The 26,507-nt window shown below is 50.0% G+C and overlaps 1 protein-coding gene across 2 annotated transcripts in view; it reads left to right on the top strand.

Annotated features, from left to right (window-relative positions):
- Med27 (mediator complex subunit 27) overlaps positions 1 to 26,507 on the top strand; it is a 167,627-nt gene that overhangs the window by 58,867 nt on the left and 82,253 nt on the right. For both annotated transcript variants that reach the window (XR_010045967.1, XM_003470838.4), the window contains exon 3: positions 759 to 889. Coding sequence is in view for 1 of the 2 variants with exons in the window: in XM_003470838.4 (XP_003470886.1) it covers positions 759 to 889 (131 nt within the window). In the remaining variant the exon portion in view is untranslated. The remainder of the gene's footprint in view (positions 1 to 758; positions 890 to 26,507) is intronic.

Consider the following 26,507-nt stretch of genomic DNA (forward strand, 5'->3'; position numbering starts at 1 on the left):
AACTCGTCTTAGGACCGACACTCAGACCCTCATCCTTGAAAAGGTAGCCCAGTGCCTCAGAGTGCTGGCTCATGCTGTATTTAGTTCCTATGACCAGCTATGTTATGGTCCTTGCTTGCTACCTTCCATAGACTAAGTTTGTGGGTTTTATTAAAAGCAAGACATGACTGTCTCAAGAGTTCTCAGAGCTTTGTTTCTGTGGAAAACCCCTGGATCTTTCTTAGAAAAACAAGAAAAGAAGAGGACATTAGTATTAAAACCATTGCCACCAAGCATATGAATGCAGTGAAACCTGAAGGAGGAGGCTGGGTGTAGTGGTGCACACCTACATTGCCAGGTTCAGGCCCAGCTCCACCAAGGAGTGTCTCAGGGAGCATCTCAAAACACAAAGCAAAGTCAATTCCCTGTTACAGAGAGAAAACAAGGTCAAAATCACCAAACTGCTGGTCTTCAGAACCACTTTTTTAAGTGTATAACTTTTTAATTTAACACAGAGATTTCCTTATTTTCATACTTTAACCAGTGCCCCACTTCATCATTGGGCATCTCACTGCATTGGTCTGGAAGGCTGCGGTGAGCAGCCTGACTCAGTTTCCCTGTTTATCCGGTTACCTCTATGGATCTGTGCCTGAAGCATGCTAGTAGCTGTTTTTGAAGTTATTTAAAATGCCATAGCAGGGTAAGATCATCAGGTCTTGATAGCTGGAGGCTTTTGTCCTGCATTCACAAACGCCGTCTTCCCCTTTTCCTCCCTGCAGTTGCAGTACCACGCGGGTCTTGCATCCGGCCTTTTGAATCAGCAGTCCTTGAAGCGCTCTGCAAATCAGATGGGAGTGTCGGCCAAGCGGAGACCAAAGGCCCAACCCACCACCCTGGTCCTGCCACCTCAGTGAGTGCTGGGTTTGAGAAGGCTTTCATCCCCGCGGGACGCCTGTTCACGCTACTTTGGGCTCACAGAAAGTCACGTTTCTTTAAAAAAGGAATCTAGTAGGAACAGAAGCCAAGTGTGCTGGTGTCACCATTTAGATGCTCCTTTGTAAAGCAGCTACAATGCTGCTAATATATTTTGTGTGTGACTTTCCCATGTAGTAGGAGTTTTAGATATCACATAGCTGAATATGAATATGAATATGATTGTCTGTTCTGCCAGGGAGGCAGCTGAGGAGCACATCTGAAAAGCTGCAGGTGACCTAGGAATCTGCTAGAGGTAGACCCGAGGCACAGCGGCTGTGGGCGTAACCAGTGTTACGGGATCACCCTCACTGGCAGCGATCCCAGCTGCAGTGAGGGGCCCAGAACATACAGCGTGATGCCTTTTTCACACACGAGCGCATCCTTGTAGCCGCCATGTCCAGAGTCCCACAAGGCCCTGTGTTCCCAGTCTGTGCCTGCGTGGGTGTCTTCTTCACCTACACTTAATGCTGCTGTGACTTCTTGGAACAATACTGCCTGCCCTTGAACTTGTTGTAAAGCATATAGTATGTCATCATTTGTGTCAGGTTTTCATTGTAGTCACTGTCTTCTGTTTCTTCTTAAAAATTCATTTTATTACAAGGAGAAATCCTGTGTTTGTTTATTTTTGTGTGTGTTGTAGATTAAGTTCAGGGCCTTGTGCACGCAGAGCAGATATTCTGCTGCAGCCCCAGAGGAGTATTTCAGCTTTTTTTTCACTCGTCATAGTATCTGTTAGGTTTATCCAGGCTGTTTGTTCTTTTTTGTTGTTGTGTAATATTCCTTTAGCTGTGCTGTGATTGGTGTGTCCATTTCCCTGTTGAGTTGCTTTGTAGTAGCAGACATGGTGGGCATGTGCATTCCAGCCCCTGCCGACAGCTTTCCTGTGGTTGGTGTGCACGCACCAGGACAGGGCTGTGCTCCTGAGGGCTGGACCCCGCCCTCAGACACGTTCCTTAGCCTGATCCTGATCTGCTCTCCGGTGCTCACTGTTATTTACATCTCTGAAAACTGCAGTTTTACATTTCCTGCCCCTAAGCCCATTTGCACATGAGATCCAATTGTTTCTCTTTGCTGAAGGTCTCATTTATTTTCTGTTTGGTTAGCAGATAGTTATTGTGTCAGTTGCTTAAATGCTGGGCAGTCCAGGCCCTGAGAATATCGCCAGGAGCAAGGTGGGCATGAGCCCATCTTTCTGGCACTTTTGTAGTAGAGGAAAGGTTGGGGGGAGCTAAATAAATCAATACCATAATTTCCAGTTATGATGGAGGCTGGAAGATTAACAAGCAGCTGCAAGAAAGGGCACGGGGAGAACCTGCTTCATTAGAGCAGCAGCCAGGGAGGCCTCATCGAGGGGGTGACTGAGGCGAGACTGGGGGAGCGAGAGGTCAGAGAGCGCGTGCCCCAGGGCTGGTGCCTGTGGCTCCTTTCTCTCAGGGCTGGGGCTGTCCTGCCACTGTGCCTGTGACCTTAGGGTCCTTTACAGCCCACACTCACTTCCCACACGGGTAAGCACTGCCAGCCCACCTCTGGTGAGTTGATTTTGCACACCTGTGCATGCACTGATGGCCGTGCTTTTGGGAAAGCAGCTGAGAAACAGCAGCATCTTAAGGAACATGTGCTGGCATGGTGACTGTGCCTCGACGCTCAGCACCTCCGCTCTGACAGGCCTTGCAGCGTGTCGATGTCCCTGTGTGGACTGTCTACCATGGCGGGATGTTTGGCAAGAAGTAAGAAACTCTGATGCTCCCACAAGACCAAAGCTGAAAAGCGTTTGTTGCTAACTCTCTCCTGACAAAAGTCAGTTCTTAGTCCATCTGTTCACCATTTGTTAATTTGCATTGGCTGGAAACCTGTTTACAGGTGACAGGCTATTATGAGGACTCTGAGAAACTATTCTAAGCACCAAGGCAATCAAAAGACTTTGTTCGGGTGCCAAGGGAAGAAAGAGAGAGGTGTTCACAACTGTCATTATAAATTTATAATAAATCACTCAAAATACTTAGTTTCAAAGGGCAGAATGGTTAGTGAGTCCCAAGAATACAACAACAAAATGATTTCCTATATTTAGCAGCCTATTTCCTGCAAAAATTGACTGCTGCCTTTTCACATCGAGCTTTTTGGGCTCATTATCTTGGAATCCCCTTTTAGAGCTGCTGTCCAGGAGGCAGGAACTGTAGCACAGAGACGCCCTTTGCACGTTCAGTGAGCACCTACTATGTGCTACTCCTTGTTTGATGTTGACCAGAAACACAACATAGCTGCTGACCTAATTTTACACAAACTGTGTAAAACTTAACTTTTAAAGTTAAAAAGTGAAACATTAACTATAAAACAACAAAGGTACTATTATGGATTAAAAATTGGTGCTCAACTTAACACCAGCTGAATTAAATCAGCATGGTGCTGAGTATAAATGGCCCCACCTGAGGAAAGTCATCAGCATACAGACGTGGAGAAGAAGAGCTGGGCATTGTGGGTTTCTCTGAGTATTGTTGTTTGAGCTATTGGCTCCGGAGGAGCTCGTCATGACTAGCTTCCCCAGTATGAGTTTGACCACTGTCATCAGAGGAGCTTGGGACATTGTTGGTGAGAGTGGCTGTGGTTTACTTTGGGGGAGCTCTGGTCCTTACATCAAGCATCGCTTCCTGGCTCCAGAGGGGAAGATGTGTGCTATTTAATCTCCAGGAGAAACTCGTCATACTGGCTTTCTGGCATGTACTCAGCTTATCATCAGAGGAGCTCGGGACCTCTGTGTTGCTGAGGATAGCTGTGGTGCTTTTCAGGACAGCCCTGGTCTTCACTATGAGCATGACTTCTTGTCTGCAGTGTAGAACCCTCAACCTATCGGCACAGCTCCTTCACCCCACTGGCATAGACTTTCTAGCTTCCATGGTTGACCTTTGGGCCTTCCCAGTGCGGATCCATAAAACAGGCTGGTGTGAGTCCTTCTCGTGGCCTCTATACCTCCAGTTGGCACTGTCATGGGCTCTAGGTCTTCATCTGGACTCATGCAGGACAGCACTGTGGGATCCAGGCCCTTGGCTGAATATTCTGTGTCTTTAGTGTTGTAGACAGATTTCCTGTAGTTTCTTATGTTTAACGCTGGGTAACCATCACAAAATATTATAAATTCTGTGTCCTGATTCTAATTGTTCTCCTCACAACCCCTGACTACAACAGGTACTCTTGAGATTTTGATGGTTATCATTCTTCTTTTTCCTATAGATATGTAGTATATAATTCCTAAAAGCAAACCTTTTAAAAGGATTTTTGGGTAACATTATTTTGTATTACACCTTATTATTGAAAGTAGTTGTTAATGCAAGGCAGCATAATTTGATCTATGGAATAGTTGAATTTGCATATTAATAGTGATGTTACTGTTGTATTCTACACCAGACTCCTAATTATAAAATTTTTTATTGTAAGCATGACATGACCATAAATTAAGTTTGTCATTAAGGAAATCCCTTGAACCTGTTCTAAAACAGCTGCCTCCTCCTCTTCGGCTCTTGTTAACTAAGTGCTACTGCCGAACAGCTTACCCCCGACCAGGGGTTTGCAGTGCCTTCCCTCTGTGCTCTGGGGGCCGGGACTCTGGGGGCAGCCTGTCTGGGTGGCTCGGGGTCAGTCTCCCATCAGGTGCAGGGAGATGGTGGGCAGGCAAGGTCCTCTGAAAGCTCTGCTGGAGTCTGAAGCTCGGCATCCAGGCCTCCATGGCGCGGCAGGCAGGCTGGTGCTGGCCGTGGAGGAGGCCTCTCCTGGCTGTGTGAGCACCCTCACGAGATGGCAGTCTAAGAGAATGAGAGCCAGAGGCCTGGGGTGGCGCAGTGTCACTCGTACTCTACTATCTTACTAGAAATGAATCCCTTTGATGGCCAAAGGGAGTGGAGGGGCTCCCCTGTGAAGCTAGAAGTGTCTGAGACTGTGCAGGCACCTCTGCCGGTCACGAGCAGGAAGAGAGGTCACTCAGGAAAGCCGCCCGGCTCTCAGACTCCTTGGTAATTAATACTCAGGCCTCTGGGGGCTTGGCCTGGTGCGTGTACTGGAGAGTCAGGGTGAGTGCCTCAGCAAGGCTTTCAGGAAGCTCAAGGGAGAGACGGGAACAAGAAGGACAGGACATGGCAGGGCAGGTCCTGCAGTGCCCAAGAAGCAGGGGCGAGCATTCCTCCCCGGGCCACTGTGAAGAGTGAAGCCTTTGCCGGGCGGTCGCGATGCTTTCCCGCATGGGATTCCAACGACAGGCTTGTTTCTGAACAGTGGAGGAAGCCAGCGAAGCCGGGTTGCTGCCCTCCTCGCCTCTTCGGCCCCAGCTCCACTCAGCTGTCTGGAGACCACAGGCGTGGCTGGAGCGCAGATCCGCATAATGTGTTTGTTTTTCAAATGCAGTTGGCTTTAGCAGTAGTAGTCTTTGAAGACTCTGATTCCCTCTGAGTTCTGTAGGATGAGCGATGAATGATTAATGATTCATATCTTCTCCCCTTCCAGAGAAGCTCCTGAGGAGATGAAGATGTTCATGCTGAAAGATCTTTGGCCCGTGGTGGGGAGCACAGTCTTCCTTCCAAGCTCCCCAAGACTCCTCTGCATCTCCTGCAGCACAGGCGCCACCCTTCCCCAGAGGCTGGGTCCCGTTTCCGGGCGAGGCTGAGGGCTGCTGGGCCTTATCCCTTGCGGTATGGGGTCAGCCTGCCCAGCTGAGTGTGTGTGTTTGGTGTTGGTCACGTGAATCTAGGCCTGTTGATGCTGCCTCTGTCCAGGACAGCAGCCTTGACCTGCAGTGCAGTTTCTGGTGTGCTTCCCGGTGGACGTGAGCCGTTGGTTCTGATCCGCATGTCCAGGTTGAATGGCCTGTACACCTGGTCTCAGCAGCAGAGGAAGTGCTGGCTTTCTGTGACAGAGAGAGAAAAGGTACTTTGCACCTAGGGCTCGATTAGGTTTAAGGAAAAAAAGTCATTTTAAAATGCCACCTATCCCACGGGCTGGGTAGCTTCTTTCATATCATGTTACCTTCCACGGAAAAGTTCTGCCTGCCAAATTAAGGACACACTTCTTTTCTTGGGCTTCTGAGTCTCTGCTGTCACTGGGAGGCCCTATCCATGCTGCCCTTGTCGCCTGGGCCCCAGCTCTGTATTGTCTGAGCTGTTCCTCTGTCTGTCTTTTTTCCCCTCTCCTGACCATGGGTGTCCCCTCTCCTGGATTGTTCCCACTAGGACACAAAGCATGCTCACCCAAAATACCTGCCTCCTGCGAGAAAAGTCGTTTAGAGCAGAGCTCCTTGCTGGAGCTGGCTTTTTCCTTTGGGTTCTGTACTGCCCCGGTAGTCACTGTTGCGGACTGTATCCTGTACCTGTGCTTTTGTCTCCAGAATGTCATGTAAACAGAATCGCTCTGTGCCTGCCCACTTGTGGATAATTTGGCTCAGCAGCTGGCTTGAGTTTCCTTTATGTTGCACGTGCCGGTGGTCCGATGCATTGCGCTGCCGAGCAGCATGCCTTTGCGTCCCGGAGCCTGGCAGTGGTGGGCCCTCCACTCCACGAAGCTGTCTCGGTATCTGCTGATGCTCCGGGAGAGCCAGGCTTCATGTCACACTCTGGTTGCTGGATGACCTACCTCGTGTTTGAGCAGTAACAATGGCACAGCGAAGATAGCTTGCTGTGACAGGTGCTGCTGGGAAGAAGCACCCTGCCTCGGGGCCACTCACACCTCGGAGTCCCGTCGGAACCGCAGGTTGCCTGCAGCACAGCCCCTGCTCGGCTGCCTCACAGAGGTGTAGCTCCTGCCACTGTGTTGCACATAATTCCCAAGATCACCGCGTTGCAGTCACATGTGCTGCTTGTATAGATGATTGGACATCCTCTCCAGGATGTGTGGGGAGCGCTGCTCTGCTCCTGAAAGGCAGAGACTCCTGTTATCTTTTGCTTAATGTGAAACCACCAGGAGACACGAGAGAGCAGTGACATCTGTCTGTCCTTGGTGTGAGTGACAAATGAGGGGGAGCTTATCAGGGTCATTGATGTTTCAGCTGAGCAAAGAAGGTTCTCACCGGGTGGCGCGCACCGCCCTGGCAGTCTTCTCCTGCAGCGTGCTGGCGGCCACATCAGTGTTGTTGCTCATCCTGGTTTCTGAGACCATTCTGAGGAAGTTTTCCTCAGCCACACGGGTACAAGACTGCAGGCTCTGCACTTCCTCTCCCAGAACCCTGGCGTGGATGTGACTCATCTGGTGACAGTTCACAAGTCTTCTTGCAGGGACTTGATTTCTTAGTGATTAGTTGGACTCTTGATACACTGTGGAGGGCAGAATTTGGTACATGACTGATCAGCTTATAGATTTACCAGCATCCATGGTGACAAGAACCTTGCATAAAAATACCTGGCGGCTGCTTTTATTGAAATTGGCTCAGCTTGCTCCTGAGCAAAGAGTATCAGTGACTAAGCCATGAATGAGGCGCTGCCTGATTGGTTTGATGCCCTGAGCCTTAGAAATGCAGAGAGGCACCTTACCGAGAGGACAGCCTGCTCCCCAGATGGACTCAGACTAAGCTGTGCTCTCCTCCCACAAAGGAGACTGAGAACTGTGCAGTAGAAGTTTCCCAAGTTTTGGAAAAAGTCGTCAAACTTGGGTGGAAATTCACTAAGTCCTTCTTTCCCCTACTGGCAAGTATTAAGTAACAATATTCATTAAATACCACAGAGAGGCTGTGTAATAAAGAAATAATCCTAGGCCTAGGTAGCTGTAGCTCTCCAGAAGAGCCAAAATTGAGAATATAATTAAAGATTAAAACATTGTTTGCATTCTAGAACATAGAGAAATCTTTTCTCTCCATTGCGGGACCATATTAATAAGGAAGAGATCAGTTTCCAATAACCGACACTCCAGGCTCATTATTAACATCAGTCATTGGTAAGCATCTGACTCAGTGCTTCCTGGCTTTGCTGCTGCAAAGCTGGCATTGTCTCCAGCAGTGTGAAGGATACAGTACCAATCCTACCTCTGTACTCGTTCTCTGTGCCAGGCTTGAGCAGGATGCTCCAGTAGCGAGGCTTGCTTCTGTGGGAACTTGAAGTCTCTATTTTGGCCACAGAATAATTATCTGTCTGAGTTTCAGCCAGTGTGTGTGTAGAAGTTAAAGATTGGTGGGACTTATGCCATACCTGCCCATTTGAAGGTTTACGTTGCAGCTGGCAGAGGGCTGCTTGCACAGGGATGGGAGAAGCCCCGTGTGGTCAGCCTTGGTTTGCAGAGCTCCTTGAAGCCAGTCTGTGCTCAGCCCCCAAGGGAAAAAGAGCCCCGGCCATGTCCCATTGGACTGTGAAAGTTTAACTGCCCAGGTGCAATTAATTCTGTCTGCGCTTCTCGCTGCTGTTCACTCCTGCTTATTTTCCATTGGCCTTGAAGTAAACTCAGGAGGCGTTTGGGGCTGACGGTGGGGAAGAGACTTGCTTTGTGTCTGAACCCAGCGCCCTTGTCCTTGTCGCTTGTTGGAGTTTCTCATCTGAGGGCCTGGGAAAGACTTGCCTGGTGATAGTTGTTTAAATGCCCTTCCTGATGTGTTTCTATGTCGTGGGCAGCTTGGAGAGGAAAGTGATCTCTGGGTCCATCACTGAGAGGGAAGGGAAATTGGGATTCAGTACCTGGACAGCAAGAACCCGTCCTCCTCTTCTCACTCTTGTCAGGCTTCAGTTCATGCCTCTACCCTCTCTCCTCCCCTCTCTGCCTGTGTCACCCTGGACCAAAAGCCCCAAAGGCCTGGGCCTATTGCGTCTCTGCCCAGCCCTGTCTCACCTGCTAGTGGCCGAACAGCTGAGTCCCGGGCTGCTCCCCAGCCGATGAGGCTGAAGGTGCCTTTCACGGGGAGTTTGCTGTGCAGGGTCACGGTGCTTGCGGCTGTTGGTGAGCTGGAAGCATGCACTTAGGTCTGCAGCTGGCCAGGAGCCGGGTGCCGTATGGACACACGAAGTGCAGGCCTGTCCACAGCGGGAGCCCGCCTGCCGAGGGCGGAAGGAGAGTTGGTTCTGAGGCTCTGGCCAGAGGCCTTGCCATGTGCGCCACGGGAGAGTGGGTCCCAGGGGCCCGTGAGCCGGGCTGATCTGTGGAAAGTGGTATATTAGGAAGATTAATCAAGTGGCAGGTTGCAGATAAACAAGATAGTCCTCTGTAGCTGTTTAAAAGATAATTGGTTTGTGTTACTTATCTCTTACCCACTCTCTTTGGGCAGGAGAAAAATCTCTGGGAGAAATAAACGAGGAATCCTCATAAATATTAATGCAAAAATCTGTCTATGGAGAATAAATATAGGGACATTTTGTTTTAAATGCTCTATATCATTGTACTTCATTAGCATATGTGTTGTAAAAGCTCCTTTTCTCCCCTTGAGAGAACCATATTTAGTTTAGCTAATAGTCACAGACAGTAATCCATAGTTTGCCAGAGTTGGAACACATTTCTCTGACAGGAGACCTTTGTTCCCCTGCTCCGGCCGGGTCTCCTCAGACTCTCGGTGATCTCAAGTGCTGGCCTGTGCCTGGAAGCCAGGGTCCTGAGCGCTGTTGAATTCTGTCTTTCATGTCAGCCCTCTGTCTGGACCTCTGTTTCCTGCTGTCTGATCCCCTGCCTAGTCTGCGTGTGTGTGTGTGTGTGTGTGTGTGTGTGTGTGTGTGTGTGTACTTTCACACTCATTGTGATTTTATGGCTCCTTAGAGACAAGATGTATGCTTGATCAGGCTGGGAACCTCCAAGTGCGGAAAGGACCACATGGAAGTGGAGGACAGTAATTCCCTCCGGCAGCACCTGCTGTGTGAGGTGCCCGTGGGCCTCGGGTGGGGTGCTGTGAGGGGCAGGTTTACTGTAAAGCGTTCCAGGCTCCTCTTCCCCTGGGCAGGCCGAGGACGATTGAAATTGCCAAAACTGGCTAAGGTGAACACTGTGCTGTTGATGGATGAGGCTACTGTCATGCTGTGCTGTGGTGGTATTATGGATGCATACACTGTATCGTGTACTTCTGTGTGTTCGTTAATTCCCCCTTGTCTTCAGGAGATGTGTTCTATGACCCGTGCTGGGTGACTGAAATCTTGGCTCATCCTGAGCCCATAAGTGGATGTCTTTTAGATACAGACATATCTATGATAGTTTAATTCATAAATTATAGTGAGAGACTAACAACAAATTAACAGCAAAATTAGCATGAATGTCTTTTCCTCTCACATTTTCACAGATTACACTCGTTGTAATCATACCATCGACGTTAGCATCTTTGCACCTAAAGGAAGAACATGCATCTTCGCACCTAAAGGAAGCTGCTCTTTGGCACACCCAGACTGTCAGTATAACTACTCTTTTGCACTCTGAATACAGACACAGCCCTGTGACTTTACAGCAGTTGATCTGAGACTGTTTCCAGACCAAGGTTGCCTGCAGGCAGCGAAAACAGCGTGGCTGACGGCAGACTGCTGCATCTGAGACTTCTGATGAAATGTGTTTAAAAGCCAAGTTGGGAGCTTGTGTGTGGTTAAGGCAGCAGAGCTTTGGTGGTCAGCAATGCCGGGCTGGTAGGAAAAGTCTGAGGGGTGGATAGGTTCTGCGGGGTTATGACCAGGACAGTGGACAGGCCTTGCTGCCCGGTCGTCCTGCCCCACTCTGCCTGATCTCAAAGACACTTTCGACCCTCACCATCTGGCGCTGGTCCTTGCCTCACACCCAGCTGACCCTGTCTTGTGTTTGTCGAAGACATTGTGCTGTAGACCAAAATTTAAAATGCGCTGTCTTCCAGAGAAAGGGAATCAAAGAGAAGTTGTGTAAAATAGAAAACCAGACTTTAAGCGCTAGGTCAAATGTGGCAGCCTGCAGAATCAGTTTAAAACTGATATTTCATTGCACTCTCTAATTGCATTTCTCCTTACAAGGTGATTTTATCCAGGAAGACAGCTGTCTGCTGTGGTTATTACATCACTCTGGCCATTACTGGGCAAAGGAAGAACAGAAATGGGTGGTCGCTAGTACAGCTCATCAGATAGAGCCTGGATTCTTCTTCTAAAACCCTTTTTTGCATAACAAAGAGACAGAGCTCCAGGATTGTTAATATTTTACACCATGCCATTCCCAGCAAATGCTGGTTGTGAGTGAAACTCTTTTGTTTAAAATCTTACGTTCTTTCCTGGAATGCAGGGTCATTTTAGTGGGCTCTTGATGAGTTTTTTCTCTCTCTTTTCTCTTTTCTCTCTCTCTTTTCTCTCTCTCCACCATGTATTCTATCAGTGACTCAGATTTCAACCCGGAAAGTCTTAGGGTAACCAGTGACCAGGATGCCACGCACCAGTTTCTCTGTTCACCTCTGCAGAAACTGCTCACAGGTGCAGTGACCTCAGTAATGTGAGGCCAGTTTGGAGTGGGAGGTGGCTTTGACTCTCAGCTCCAGGCTTTTAGGGCAGAATGGATTTTCATCTGGGGATACCAGTCTGGTAGACACATAGAGATTCTTAACAATAAAACACGAGGCCAAGCGTGGTGGTGGCACATGCCTGTAATCCTAGCACTCTGGAGATGGAGGCCAGCCTGAACTCCACAGCGAGACCCTGTCTCAAAAAAAAAAAAAAAAAAAAAAGGAAGGGAAAGGAAAAAACCAAAGAAAAAAGGACTCATTTGCAACTCAGATTCTGTTTATTTCTACAGTGAATTCCAGAGTCCCCCAGAAAAAAGACTCATTTGCAAATCAGATCCTACTTATTTCTACAGTGGGTTCTAGAGTCCCCAGCAGGCTGCACACCGGAAAATTGCATGGGGCTGTTTGGGGCTGTTGTCAGCCTGTCCTCAGGAGAAGTCCTGATCGATGGTGAGAAGACAGACACCTAGCAGGGTTATAGGGTGAGGGAGCTCTCCGGGGCTGGAGGTTGGGGAACTGGTCACACATCTCTTTCAGTGAAGGGAAGTTTTGCTACAAGCTGCTGAAACTCAAAAGCTCTGAAGGAGATGGCTGTGCTGTGCTTTGCTGCTTCCTCAGCTCTCCAAGTACGCCCAGCATTGGTGCCATTGTCCCACCCAGTGTTTACTTGCCATCATAGAGAAGAGACTGGTGACGCTTCAGTTTTTTCTTTAAAATATATTCCTATTTTACGCGAGTGGTTAGGTCCTTCTCATTAAATTAGTGTTTTTACCTAAGCATGTTGCATTGCTGTTACGAATATGAATTTTAAATGTAGTTATATAAATTAGAAGTATGCAGGTTATTACAGATCTGCTATGTATTCCTTTTTCTTTATAGTGTTTTAATAGCTTTATTGAGGGTTACAAAAAGTGCAGTGTGTAAATTGCGTGAATCTAAGGTAGCATACTTAGATGCCTGTAAAACCATCACTTTAGCTAGGCAGGTGGTGCACTCCTGTAATCCCAGCACTCGACGGCTGAGGCAGGAGGATCATTTTGAGTTTGAGACCAGCCTGGACTGCATAGGGAGCCCTGTCTCAAAAAGAGAAAAAAATTACTCACCATAATCAAAATAATGAACATACTTTTTTGCCTGAGTATTGCTTTCTGCTCCTTTATTATCTCTCTCACCCTTCCTACAAACAACTGCTGGTCTAATTTTTGTCACTATAGATTAGTCTGCATTTCCTGGAAGTTTATATAAGTGGAAGTATGTAGCATATACTCTTTTAAAGAGCAATCTGGGGGCTGGAGATTTAGCTCAGCAGCATAAGCGCCTGCCTTGCAAGCAGGCAGTCATGAATTTGATCCCTGGTACCGATAGAAAGGAAAAAGACAAAAAAAAAGAGTAATCTGGGTGTTTTACTCAGTAGAATTACTTTGGGATTTATCCATATTATATCCATTAGTGGGTAATTTCTTTTTATTGCTGCTTAATCATTCCACCGGGCGAGTTTTCCACAGCTTGCTTTCCATTCGTCTGTAGTGGACTCTGCAAGTGAAGCCGGAACGTTGACGTGCAGGTCTCCACAGGGACACGCGCTTTCTCTCCACCTGGATGGACACCCAGGTGCACAGTGTCTAGGTTACTGGGCAGACATGTGTTTAACTTTTAAAATCTTGCCAGACCAGCTTCCGAAGAGGCGGTGTCCCTTCCTGTTCCCCCTGGCAGGATGCGGGAGCCCCGATCCTCCATCCTTGCTCTGTCAGTGGCTCCCATGTGTGCACTGTCTGCTGTCTCACACTCCTGGTTGGTGTGACAGAGCGAGGCCTCCTCGTGGCTTCAGCAGCGTGCTCTAGCTTAGAGAAGAGCAAGAAAAAGAGGTTGAGGCCTACGGCGTGAGAAATTGTGTTTAAGAAATTTAGGTCCCTAGAATTTATTCGAAAGACTTTGAAAATGTCTTGATGTAAAGCCCGTCAGATGATTATATACGGATTGGTTACCCATCGAGTACCTGCTGTGTGCTCACTGGCCACTCGGGGCTGCAGGGAATTCAGAGGAGCTCACAGGTGCAGACTGGAGCACCCTGGAGTCCCAGCACTAGGGGTTTGCCTGGCTGTCTTCCAGTGTTTCTTAGCACTGCCAGCTTCCTGCCCACACCGATGTGATAGCGCTGGGTTTGGAGATTGTTGTTGGTGTGACAACTTGGTTCTGATTTTTTTGCTGTTGTAGGAAAGAGTACCATCTTTAAGCCACTGGAGTTGGAACTCATGCTATCTTGTATTTATTTGCATTCTACTGTTTTTTATTCCTTTCGTGTGGTTCAGTAAGTAAAAAGCTGATGTGTACAGTGCTAGGCACTGGGTACTAAGTGATGACCAAGCCTCTTTAGGGCGCTTCCAGTGTGTGTGTGGGGGGGAGATGTTGCTAGAATCCAGAAGAGGATAGAAGGCATGGAATCCACTCCCCAGGTTATCACCCCAACCCTGCTGTCCTTAGCTCTTAGGAATTGCATTTTAACCCTTCTGTAACCAGACTTGGCCAGCAAAAGGACCCTAGAACACATCATAAAAGGACGCAGCACTGTTAGGGAGACTCCACTATGGGTCATCGAGCTGATCTTCACTCTAGAGATTGACTTTCTGTGTAGCTCCTCAGTCTCCATCTAGCGAGTTAGATTTGGGGGACATAATAGCTCCCCAGATGAGAAACCTAAGGATTCACAGTGCTCCAAAGAAAATATCCTTATCAGTCTTGCATAGTCTTCAAATTTCATTTCATTTTTGTATTGTTAAACTAGCATGCACCCTAGCCTCTAAAAGGCTGGCATTTTCCAGTTGACATATAAGAAAATACGTTTTGTAGGGGAGACATGTGAACTTTGGAAAAAATGAAGCAATTGACATGAAGTAATGTATTAAGTAAATTAGAGCTACCAGTTTCCTTTTCCTCATCTTCACAGCCTCTTCCTGGCTGTTGAAAGGGACCCCTCCCTGCAGTGGGACCTGACTTTACATACCTATGAGGGGCTGGAGTAGATTCACATACATTAACCTCTTCTCCATCTCTTTCTTAACATTTTTATTTTTAACAAAGGAGCAATTAGAATTTAAAGGTCCCCCATGACCAATTAATTCAATGCAGTTCATTCAGGAGACATTTAGACAGCATGTGGCAGTGTCTTTACCCCAGAGGAACTTCTGACTGTTGAGGGACCATCTTCAGGACATGGAGAAAGCCAGGCCCAGAGACCCAGGAGGCATCACTGTCTCCTTCCCTTGGGCAAGATGGAGGAGGAAGGGGAAGGAGAGACTCAGCGTGCAGAGAATTGTGTTCTTGGTCCTCTTCAGGCGGTGCCCTCTACATGGTCTCGTGGCATTACCGCCTCCGCTTGGTTGTTCCTAGATTGGCCCAGGGTGAGGGGCCCTGCTCCCTTCCCAGCCTGGCCTCCGCTCCAGGACGAGCGTGGAGCGCCCTCACTTTACAATCTTCAGGAAGCTTTCTGCCTCGGTGCTGCTCATGCCTGGAGCACTGCCTGGTGAACACCACGGGCCTGCAATCACCGCCACCCCGAGAGCACTGCAGCCCTGTGATTACTGCTGCCCCAGGAACACTGCCACCACTTCGTGAGCACTGCCTTTGGCGACAAGGCCACGTCAGCCAATAGGAAGTGAGGCCAGGTGTGTGGGCTTAGAGCTCAAGGAAACAGGAGGACACATCACCAATCAAAGTGAGTGGAGCCCTGTAGCGGGTTAGTCCTGAGAGTCCCGCCCAAGGCCCCTGTGTCAGGCCGAAAGTGCCCGCTACTGTCATGGCTTTACACGTGTGGACACAGGACCCGACCCACACCTGGTCCCAAGTCTGCCGGCTCGGAAGTGATGGCGTGGGACTCAGCCCTGAGTGCAGGGGCCTGTAGGGCCAGCATCCGAGCGGAAGTCACCCTTTGTACCACGCCTCACTCCGTCCCGGTGCAGGTGGCTTCTGGAAGGGTTCTTCCTGGGAGCAGGATGTGTGGGTGTGTCTCTCCACCCCCTCCTCCTCAGTCTCCATACTGCTCCTTGATGGCTACCTTGCACAACTCTGGTATTTGATTTTTTTCCCCAGAAGTAGCATATTGTACAACCTTTTCACATGTACAGCGCACACCGGCCAATGCTAAGCTAGTACTTATTGCTATTGGTACATGCGCCTCCTGGTGTCCCTGTCCATGGGCCTCGCTCCTCCCACACAGGTGGAGGGACCTGCTTTCACGGGCAGCCACTTCCTGGGAGAATGCGCAGCCTGGCAGGTCCCCTGGAGCCCCACCACTGCCCTGCCTCCCACCCTGGCTTTCCCCCACTGCTGTTTGACAGCACCCAGTGAGTGTGTAGTGCAGCGACTATGTGTACCAGGGTGACCCAGCTGTAAGCCAGGCTCAGGCTTCCCCCTTCCTCCTGTGGGATCCCCCTACCATCATCGATAGTCATCATCTCTCCTTTAACCTCTGTTCTGTGTTGTGCTCAGCCTTAGCCACCAGTGCCGAGTAAGGCTCTCCCAGGGAGAGACCAGAGCTTTACTGGTGCCCTGACCCCCGGGCTCTCCTCAGGCCAGGGCTGCTGTGTCTGCACCTGAGAGCCTCAGGTGCCTGCAGCTCATCTGGCCCCACAGCTGTCCCCCTCCAGTGTCAGCAGCATCCCTTCCTTCTTACGAGGAGAGCCAAGACTCTAGCAGAATTCAACTCTTCTTTTTGCCTTGGGTCCTGAGCACCTCAGTGGCAGTCATAGCTTATAATGCAGTGGATTTTTGCTGCGTCCTGGCAAAAGATTGTGGCCCTGTGGGGACCAAGATCTCCAACTGCAAAGTGCAGAGCTCCTCAGGAGTCAGGGAGTATGGAGGACATCGCTTCCTCCCCTAGGTTCCCAGACCATGCATTCTCCTGGGGACTCAACACCGTGCCAGGTGTCCAGTCAGTGTATCTGCTGTGTTCTGGGGGAGAGCACCCCATCTTTGCTGAGTATGTCTTCCAGCTGACATTTCCACTGGGCCATCAGCAGGTTATGTCATAGATTCAAGGTGGTATGTGGTATACCCCAAGGATCCTGTGATCCCGGCTGTGCCGTGTGCAGTGGACTCCCTGGTTTAAACATAGTGGATGTTGGCTCTTATGCAGGAGACCCAGATAACAAGCCCTAGCCCCGCTGTTCCTATGACAGCAAATTGCTGACTTTCCAGGACCAGAGGCCAGAGCAGTCAACCTGCACCACTGCACGGTGGGCCTCCATGGAGCGCGGTGCTGTGTTGGTAGTCAGTATTGGCATCTGTTGCTGGCATCAGTATCTAGATCCACTTTAATAGGTGCAAGTCCGTGCTGTCCTGTGCATTTCTGCTGCTGTGCACACTTTGATCATGCAGGCAGTGGGGTGGCTGCTGTCAGCTGGTCAGGTCTTTTTGCTGGTGGGTGATGACTCTTGTGTCCACGCCTCGTTTCCATGTGTATGTCTATCTCAGACCTAGTCTTTCTGGCCAGTCGTCACTGCCCAGGAGTTCCTGTGTCATCTGACTTGGGCTACGCCTTTTTCCATGTGAAGTTGGTACTCACTGCCCCGCCCCCCCACCCCGGCTTTCCCCCACTGCTGTTTAACAGCTCTCCAGTGAGTGTGTAGTGCAGCGGCTGTGTGTACCAGGGTGACCCAGCCGTAAGCCAGGCTCTGGCTTCCCCCTTCCTCCTGTGGGATCCCCCTACCACCACAGACATGAGCTGTGGGAGGGATGCTGTCACTGTGGCACTCTGTCACAGGTGTCACTTTCCCTGAGGCAGTATTCTGGGTGTCCGTTTAGTGTCCATTCCATGGAATATGAATTGGTTTTGATTCCTCCCTCCCCCACGGTCTTACTATGTAGTCCAGGCTGGTCTTCAACTCACTTTGTAGCCCAAGCTGGTCTTAGACTTGCAACGATCCTCCTGCCTCAGCTTCCCAAGTGCTGGGATTACAGGTGTGTACCGCTGCGCCTGGCTCTTTGTTTTTAATTGGGACAGAAAAATGTCCCAAATATCTGTGATAAAGGTGCCACATCTGACACAGTGGATGCGATCAGAGTGCCCTGCATGAGCTTGCACAGTGGTCTGCAGTCTTCCTCCTCCGAGATCCCTCTGGTGTCTGCAGAGGTCAAACTGGAGAATTGAACAGAGGTAAACAGGACATCACCCCTGGATCCTTGAGAGCCTCTGAGCTGGCACCACACACACCCGTTGCCCTGGGAGGTGGCCTTGTACACAGTGCAAGGCGGGGCTGGGACAGGCATCAGGTTGTATGAGAACCTCTCTGGGGTCTTGCCCAGGGGCCCAAAGTAGTTGTCATGCTCCCTGATGGACCCCACCAGCAGGGCTGGGTGCCCAGTGGAAGGACCCGCCGAGCCCTGGCATGGATGCTGTTCTCACGTGGACCTCTGCTCTTCACAGATGTGTGGGCTCAGGGAAACCTCAGGTTTCTGGGAGTCCATGTTGGCCTGAGCTGGCTGTGCAGCTGTCACTGGCCTTGAGTAACCAGCAGCAGGGGACTGCATGCTGCCCGTCCTGCCTGCTGCGTGCAGCCAGGCAGCCGCATCTTCCTGCTGGGCTGTGCTGCTCTGTCATCTGGCTGAGCCCCAGATGCCGGCGCTAGCTCCTCCTGCCCCTCCAGGATTAGTAGTTTTATAACCTTTCAACCAGGTGGACCAGTTTACAGTGGACAAAAAGCCCTTGGCTTTTAAAAAAGTTTCTAAATGTGAATACCAGCTGTTGCTATCAGCAGCCTTTAGGTACGACTGAGAATAGAAAGTCCTTGTTCCTCAGAAGTTACCACCTGCCGAGGGTTTAGAATATACTCCTCATTAAGTTAAATAAGTTTAGGCCAAATACACAAGTTCCGTTGGAGAGGGGCTATGTGACTGGAGCCTGATCTCCGCTCGCCGTCTGCATGCTTGAAGCGTGTTACCCAGCCCAGCTCAGCTTGGCTCTCTTATTCGTCAGATGGGTTAGCGGAACAGGGCTTTGTGTCTGCCGTATGGCAAGCACTCAGTCCGTGTGGCCCGCACATAGCGTGATGCTGTTCCCATGGGGCAGCAACATCCGGGGACCTTGGGCATGTGAGAAACAGCATCTGTCCCTTTCAGCAGCAGGTGCCAGAAGAGAGGCAGTATTCATTGCAGTGAGGATTGGAATTCTGTAGATTTCTATCCTGGGTGGCATGCAGGTGTTCTCCACATTGGTGTCCCACAGGAAACATGTTCTGTGGCTGGTGACAGAACAGGGACAGGCTCTCTCTGCTCAGCTTGACTCAGAGAGTAAAGTGACATCTCTTCTTGGCATGCGTGTTTCCTACTCGTTTCTCTCCTCCTCCCTCCCCTCCCTTCCTCTTCCTCTGGAATTGAACAGTGAAGAAGAATAAAGTGTCATAACTTGGGTCCCCAGATGTATTCAGGAAAAGCCCTGTTAACAGGCATTTTGGTAAATATCTTGGTTACTTATAACTCATGACTGAGACTCCCAAAATTTTGAGTGCCTTCTGGAACCATGAAAGAAAATTTCTGTTTTAAATATTTTTATGTTAAGTAATTTTTGTTTGTTTGTTTGTCTTGTTTTGGTTTGTTTTTTGAGACACGGTCTTGCTGTGTAGTACAGGATGGCCTCAAGCTCATTGTATAGCCAAGACTGGCCTTGAACTCACAGCGATCCTCCTGCCTCAGCCTCTCAAGTGCTAGGATTACAGGTGTGTGCCACCACATTTTATTGTATTTTAGTTTTGAAAATTATTAGTGCCTTAAAACAAATTAAATGAAAAATACCCTAGTTTTACGAGAGGCTGGACCATTTACAGAGCCCACAGAGGAGTTGCCTAGCACCCTAGGTGAGCCTCATTCAGGCCTTTGCAAGGTGTGGGTAGGATAGGAATCACTGTTTAAAGCTGTACTTCCTGCTTCTAATGTATATAGTAAGTTAGAAACAGTCCGCTTTTGAATCCGGTAGCAGATAATGAAATTAGCGTGTTTCTGTCCATTTTCCAAGGGCTTCCTGGCTGCGCTGAAGAACGTGGAAGAGCAGCTGCCTTCCTGTTCCGTGCTGAGGCATGTGGTGAGGCTGGCTGCCCCCAGATGCAGGCACGGGTCTCTGGTGGCACCTGCAGGGTTCGAAATACAGCTGCACGTGAAGGTGGTGAGTGTGTGTTGTTTGGTATGGCGGTTCGAGAGTGTTTGGGTGCAAGTCGCAGTTAGGAGCTGCAGAAGGGAGAGAGGCGCTATCACGCCCTGGTTATGGTTTAAAAGACAAGGCCCACACTCTGCTCTGCAGCACACCTCATGTTCCTTGGTGTACCCTGCCGCTGTGGTGCCAGGTACATTGATTAATGGATGGACCGCAGATGTTTATGGATTGCCCAGCCCACGTCACCAAGTTGTATGCCCTTGACTTTGAGAAACTTACAAAGAAATTGAAGGATGAAACTGTGTTCAGAGGCAGGTAAGAGCATGTTAATTCCTGGGGATTTGTGTAGACAGTGTGTTACTAGACCTGTTAAGAAGTGAAGTCTCCCGAGAGAGGTGATGGCCAGGTCACCCACCCTGCTGGAAATCCTAGATCTGGACAGAGCTTCCTTCCCCAAGCAGGCGACAGTGGCAGGGCCAGCTGAGCTACCACACCCTTCCTAGGTAGCACCAGATTCAGTGGCCAGGTGGGCTGTGAGGACCAGCAGTGTGAAGCACAGACAAATGTGTAGGACACACAGCTAACGTTTGCAAGACCCAGCACACACACAGTGAGGGAGTTCCCCTCCCCATGAGATCATAGACTGGGGGACTCAGCGGCAGGCACCTGTGCTTTCAGACCGGTTGGTCAGGGAGAGGAACAGTGAAGGGAGGGAAGACCTTGAAGTGTCGCTGAGCTGGAGTGTTTCCTGACGAGACGCTGGTGGGCTCAGCATTGTTGAGGACCAAGCCCAGTGCAGGCAGGAGTGGAGCTGGTGCCCAAAGGAGGTGGAGGCTGCCTGTGAGCAGAGATGAGGGGAGGAAGTATGGGGGCAGCTGGAGGGAGATCTGTGGGATGGGGAGCTAGCGATGGCCGAGTGTGTGAGCAGGAGTACGGGGTGAGGAATGAGGTGTGATGTGGGCCAGAATATGGACCAGAACCATACAGGCTGAAGCTGGGTTGAAATAGCAGGCAGTCAGCACCAGGGCCAAATAGAAATCAAATTCAGTTCAACCCAGTACAACTGGGTTGTGTGAGTGGGCGTGGTACCACCGGACCTGTGCGTTTAGAAAGGCTTAGGACTGTAATTGTTTTATGTGTCCTGCTAACCACAGATCTTAAAAATGGTTATGGCGGTAAGCGATACATGTGAATGAAGCTGTTTTGGACGCGTGGAAAGGTTGCAGCCATGCTGTGCAGTCCTGTGAAGACGTCTTCCAGGGGTGTGAGGGCAGCCCCGGAGCCCTTGCTTGCTTCAGGGTTTCCAAGGCTGAGGATGCAGGGCTCAGCAGTAGAGCACAAGGCTCTGGTTTGATCTTGGATCCCTGGCGCTGGAGCGGGGAGCTCTGAGTGCACCCTCAGCCCTAGTGAAATCTGAGTGGGTATAGCGCCACGTGGCATAGGGGAGTTCTTGGCATTCACCAAGCCCTCACGTAGCACTCAAAGCCTCAGCTCCTCCATCCACGCCATGAGATAGGTGGTAATACCCGCACCTTGTGACTGTTGTGAACTTTAAATGCAAGAGTGGATATTAAAATATCTAGCACTGTTGCACTCTCCACACTTCCGAGTAGCTTCATTCAGAACTGGACCGAAGGCCAGGGTCGTCTTTACTATGAAGATAACATCAGTATGTGGATAGCTATTCCTGTACAGAGAAGCAGATCTGAAAAGTTATAGCCACAAAGTTAGAGAATTACTAAAAAGCAAAGAAGTTCTTTACTTGACCTTTTTAACAGTGTGGTTTTATTTTGTATAGATTTTTTTTTTATCAGGAATCGAACCCAGCCTTGCACTTGCTGGACGAGTGCTGTACCACTCAGCTACCTCCCGACTTTTTGTTTTGTCTTGTTTTTGGTACTGGGAATCGAACTCGTGACCTCATGCTATCGCGGTGGGTTCTGTACCTCTGAGCTCTATCCTCGGCACCTTACCTTACTTCTTTTTATTTATTTATTTATTTGTTTGTTTGTTTGTTTATTATCAGTACCGGGATTACTTTACTTCTTGACAGTTGTATTTATAGAAATAACTTTCCTGGCTCCTGGTTTCTTCTGTTTCGGTTTTTCTTTTCGGTACCAGGGATCAAACTCATGACCTTGTGCTTGCCAGGCAGGTAGGTGCTTAAGCCACTGAGCTAAACCCCTGGCCGTGTGTTTTTAAAAAGACGGCAACACTATAAGTTACAAACCCAATCTGTATCCTAACGGACACATCCTGTGTAGACGGTGTTTTGCTGCCTGGGCCCTTGTGTACTCTTGTGTGCCTGGGAGCTCTGAGGCCCAGTGCGGGGCAGGCAACCCTGTGTCCTGGTTCCGGGTTGGCAGCTTTCCCCTGCCTCAGTGGAATCCAGATTAATGAGGTTTCCCTGCATGCGTCCCAGTAAGGAGAGGCCCAATTCCACCACCACCCCTAGCATTTTAATTGTTTGCTATTGTGTCAAAATATTGTCCTCCTGACAGTTGGGATAATACAAACAGAAGACAAGAGGAGACAGAAAATTGAGTAAATCTACAAGAAAATAAGAATGCCTGTGAAATGCCTCAAAGTGAGTTAGTATCGTCGGGAAAACGTGTTCATCTCTCGAGTTGTCAGGTGTGGTATTTGGGGGCAGACAGTGATTTCTGAGACAGAACCTGTTGAGAATGAAGGTCCTGTGAGTTCCACGGCCTCAGAAAGCTTGGGGTCCTGCTGTTGGCAATGCCTGCTTGAGCCAGGGACTGTGGCGGAAGGGACACATCGTGTCCCAGGGACTTCTGATCCACCCATTCCCACTGGTACATGTTGCCATTCCACTGTGTGTTGGAAGTTTGGTTCTGTCGCCCATCGGCAGCACATTTGCCCCGGGAAGCTGTTCAGAGGTCCGCTCTGCAGGCGGCTTCCCAGGTCTTGGGTCTCCCAGAGGAGGACTCAGTGAAAGGAACGCAAGGCGTTAGGGCCCTGGGAGCTGCACCCATGTTGATCAGTCACGTGAGACAGTGCACGTAGCAAAAGGTAAAAAGCAAAAGGAATAAGGTGAAAATGGGAAATAAGATGACCGACTTCAGGCCATACCTGTAATAGCGATAAACAGTGAGAGAATAAAAACATGTTAGAGTAAAAAGGCCCGGGTGAACCCCAGAGTAAGGTGCTGCTGTGTGCAGGCGCAGAGCCTGCGGCACAGAGGCAGAGCCTGTGTTTTTAAGGCAGCTTGGCCGGCCGTAGGCGCACGAGATGGACCAGGTCCCAGGCCTCTGATGCCCATCCGATAATCGGCTGGGAGACTGACTGCAGTGTGGCGCCAACGGGACATGGGGGCAGAGCATGAGCGATGGAGCCAGGACGTGGCAGGAGAAACAGGATGTGACTCCCTGCAGCCTGTGCAGGCCAGGGTGGCCGGGAGGCAGGCGGCGTGTGGGGTGTACCAATATCTTCCTCTTGCTTGGGTCTTCAGCTGAGATGCTACCTCCTTCGAGGGGCCTCCCTGTTCGAGCTGTCTGGAGACGCTTCCCAGGCACTTTGGTTCCTACTCCTGTGCTCCGCTCTGCCATTCTGCCTTGGTAGTTGCCTTGTGTTTTGCTCGGTGGTCTGGCTATTTGTCTTTTACACTGCCACAGCCCGAACTAGAAGCTGCCTGGCAAACAACTGGCTCTCAGCTTAACAACCCCGCTGTGCACCAGACACACTTCTGGGAGCACTGGGTGTGTCAGCACGCCAGACACAGACCAGGCCCTTGGGCACGTGCTTTCAAGCAGAGAAGGGAGAAGCCAGGAAACAGCACATAGGAGGCTGTAGGGTACTAGGAAGTGGGTGGCGCTGGGGAAGGGGGACCAGCCGTGCAAGGGAGTGAGGCCTAGGTGGGGCAAGAGGGGCCTGGAGGCTGCCAAGAGGCAGCGACAAAGTGCAGGCCGCTGAGGAGGTGCTGCAGGCAGGAACTGGAAGGGCGAGGAGTGAGACTGGCGGGGGGCGGTGATGCCCTAGAGCTCAGGGTTTGCACTGGGGATCAGGAGGTGGCCCCAGCAGCAGCAGGAGGGGCTTCATTCGATGTGTGACCTTAAGCCACACTGTGGCATGGGCAGTTCACCTTGTGTGACAGAAACCATAGTACAGTTGTTCTTGCTTTATTAGTTGTTTTGAGGGGTACAGTACTTGCTAATTTCAGTTATTAAAATTCCATTTATAACATTTATTAGCACAAATGAATTCAGTTATTTCAAATATAGAAGCAAAATGTTGGAATGGAAACATATGATATAATTAGACTATTAAAGCCACTCATACCTCTGCATGATTGAAAATGAAAGCCAAGCAGGCTCAGGATGGTGCTAAATATTTACACATCTGTCTGAGATGCACATTTTTAGATGCTAAAAATATTCATTGCTAATGACTAGAAGGAAAGGCCAGGTTTAATATACTAATAGACTTCCACGAGTTTGTCTCACACCAGAGTCAGAGCCAATTTTGTAAAATATTACAGGCAGCCTTTAAAACAGAAACTGTTGCTGAAATCAAAGGAGGCTGTCCCCCAGCCAGGTCACAGGACCTGGCCTCTGAGAGAAAGGTTTGCAGACCAAGAGCCAGGACAGAGTTTGCTGGGAAGGTTGGTTGTTGCTGACTGAGGTTTTACATACACAGCTTAAAAGCTCCTGCCAGAGTGACACTCTGGAAATGTGAAGGGGACTCCAAGAGTGCCGCTTCATGGTCTGCAAGGGCCATGGCACAGGGAGAGAGGTTGGTGCTGGCTTTTCCCACGCCTCCATGTGGCCCGATTTCTGCTTTCAAAAACCCTTTAGATCCTGTGTTCTGGGCAGCCCCCTCAGGGCCCAGGCAGTGGGTCAGCGGCACCGGTGCCTGGGGGCAGACCCAACTCTCAGGTCCCTGGAATGTGAATTTGCTGAGTTTTTGTGATAATGAAATCCTGGGTGATTAATTACCACTGACCTGAGCAGTGGCGGCAGAGCAGAGCCACTGACTCGTCTCCATCAAGGAAGCGTTAGCACCTTGCCCTTTCATTTACAGCTTGCCTGTGACCACTTCAGGCTGTAGCAGTGACCGCAGATGTCGCCTGTTAGGCCAGAGCTCATATGGCCCACACAGGCTTTTACTCTGTGAACCCTCAACACGGCTGTCAGTCCCTGGTCTAGAGACTAGCTCTAGGGTCAGTGCCCCTGAGTTCAGATCCCCGCTCCTCCAGCAGCTGTGGACAAGTTACACGTGTCCCATTCGGTGCTGCTGGTGGTGATAATCGATTTATTGCAGGTTCCGTCGCTTACCTTTCCCTTCACAGCAACCATGTTGAAAGAGCAGTGCAGTCGATGGACCAGCCTGGCTTGCGGGTTCTGCGGGCTGTGCTGCCAGCCGTACAGAGTGCGCTCCCCCAGGCAGTGCTCAGAGCTGAGGTCTCTTTTCTTGGAGCCTTTCCTTTCTCTCCCCGCTGTGTCCTCTCCTTGGGCATTGTGGCCTCTGGGTCTGGTCTCTGAGACAGTTAGGGATCCTAGGGTATGGAAGCAAAAGCTGCCCGGCTTTCTGAGCATTGCTGTCTGTGCCTGGCACCTGTTCATGCCGTCGCATTCTGGGTCAGTGGAAGTCACCCGATCATCCTGGACTCTAGGGGCAGAGATGGCGCAGGGAGCACTGCTACACAAGGGCAGCTCCCCTGGGGCCCCCGGCCCCTGGGGATGAGCACACGCAGGGGCACAGGGCGGACTGTGCTGGCAGTTGCTGCTCGGTGTGCACACATACGCAGCTGGCATAGCCCTCTTTCCCTGTTTCTCTGCCTCTCTGCCTTGTTCTGCAGCTGTGTCAGCATGGTAAGTCGCCCTCCTGCTACTGTGGATGCAGACCAGTGTCAGCCCCCCACCAAGCTATTGTAAATGAGGGCCCTTCCTGAGCTTCTGCTTTTGGACCAGTGTCTCCTTCTCCTGGGAGGAGCTGATGCAGGAAGGGCTCTGCTACTTGCACAGGTGAGGATTGGTTCTCACAAATGGCCACAGATTAAAATAAAACTGAGAGAGTTTGGGATCGTCTGCGCATTGTCATGTTTTCGACTTGCTTGTTACCAGAGATTGCATTCTGGCTTCATCTCGGTACATGGGCCCAGAGTTTTCCACATGTCTTATGCCAGTTCTGAAGGAAACGTCTTCAACCATCACACTGTAAAAAATGAGAAGGATGTGGTTTGTTGTAATTTAGCCAAGACAAATAGTGGTTTTCCTTAAAACTTGCAACAATTGCTGTGAATGAGCAAATGTTTATACAAGGTGTGAAATTAAGTTTCGTGCAGTCACAAACCAGCCAGAAGCTCTGAAATCCTACTTGTATTTTGGGTAACAATTTCAGCGACATTCTTTGTTGCAATTAGAAGTCCTGCTGCTTTGAGATGTGATACCCTCATCCAGATTTAGCTTTCGATAAAGAAAGCTAGGCTGGTTTCTCTAAAATCTGGAGTTTAAGCCTTGCTTTTTAAATGTGAAAATTCTTTCAGAAAATTTGAGTGACCAGACCCTTCCTTCAGGGTTTTATTTCCTAATGGGCACCCTGGAACTGTGTCTCTCACCGACACGGAATTAACCGTGTCTAGGCCACCCGCTGCTGGGAGAGCCAGGACGAAGTCCTCACAGCGGTGAAGTGGTTAAGGCACTACGTTTCTGTGCCTCTTTCTCCTTAGGGGACTGGGTGGCGAATGTTTCTGTGCAGCTTCTCAGCAGACAGAGCACCGTGTGAGAGAGCAGGTCCAGGAAGAGCGCAGTTCATACCTCACACGCACTTTCCAGACCTCACTGGAAAGCAGACTGCCGGCTGCAGGTCCCTCCGATGACTGGAGAGAGATGTGTGCCTTTGTACCCTTCCCTTTTGCCCCGAAGGCCCCATTTGTTCTCTGAAAGACAGTGCAAACACATGAGATGGTGTGCTGTGTCCGTGAACCAGGGCTGCCAGTCTTAGACTAATCAACGAGACCTGCTGACCGTCCACGTGTGAGGTCAGATTCAGGTGGGCTGCATGTGACAGGAGGGA

This window comes from Cavia porcellus, unplaced genomic scaffold (assembly GCF_034190915.1).
Source record: "Cavia porcellus strain 051 isolate PalLab524CR breed Dunkin Hartley unplaced genomic scaffold, mCavPor4.1 scaffold_49, whole genome shotgun sequence".
Taxonomy (NCBI): domain Eukaryota; kingdom Metazoa; phylum Chordata; class Mammalia; order Rodentia; family Caviidae; genus Cavia; species Cavia porcellus.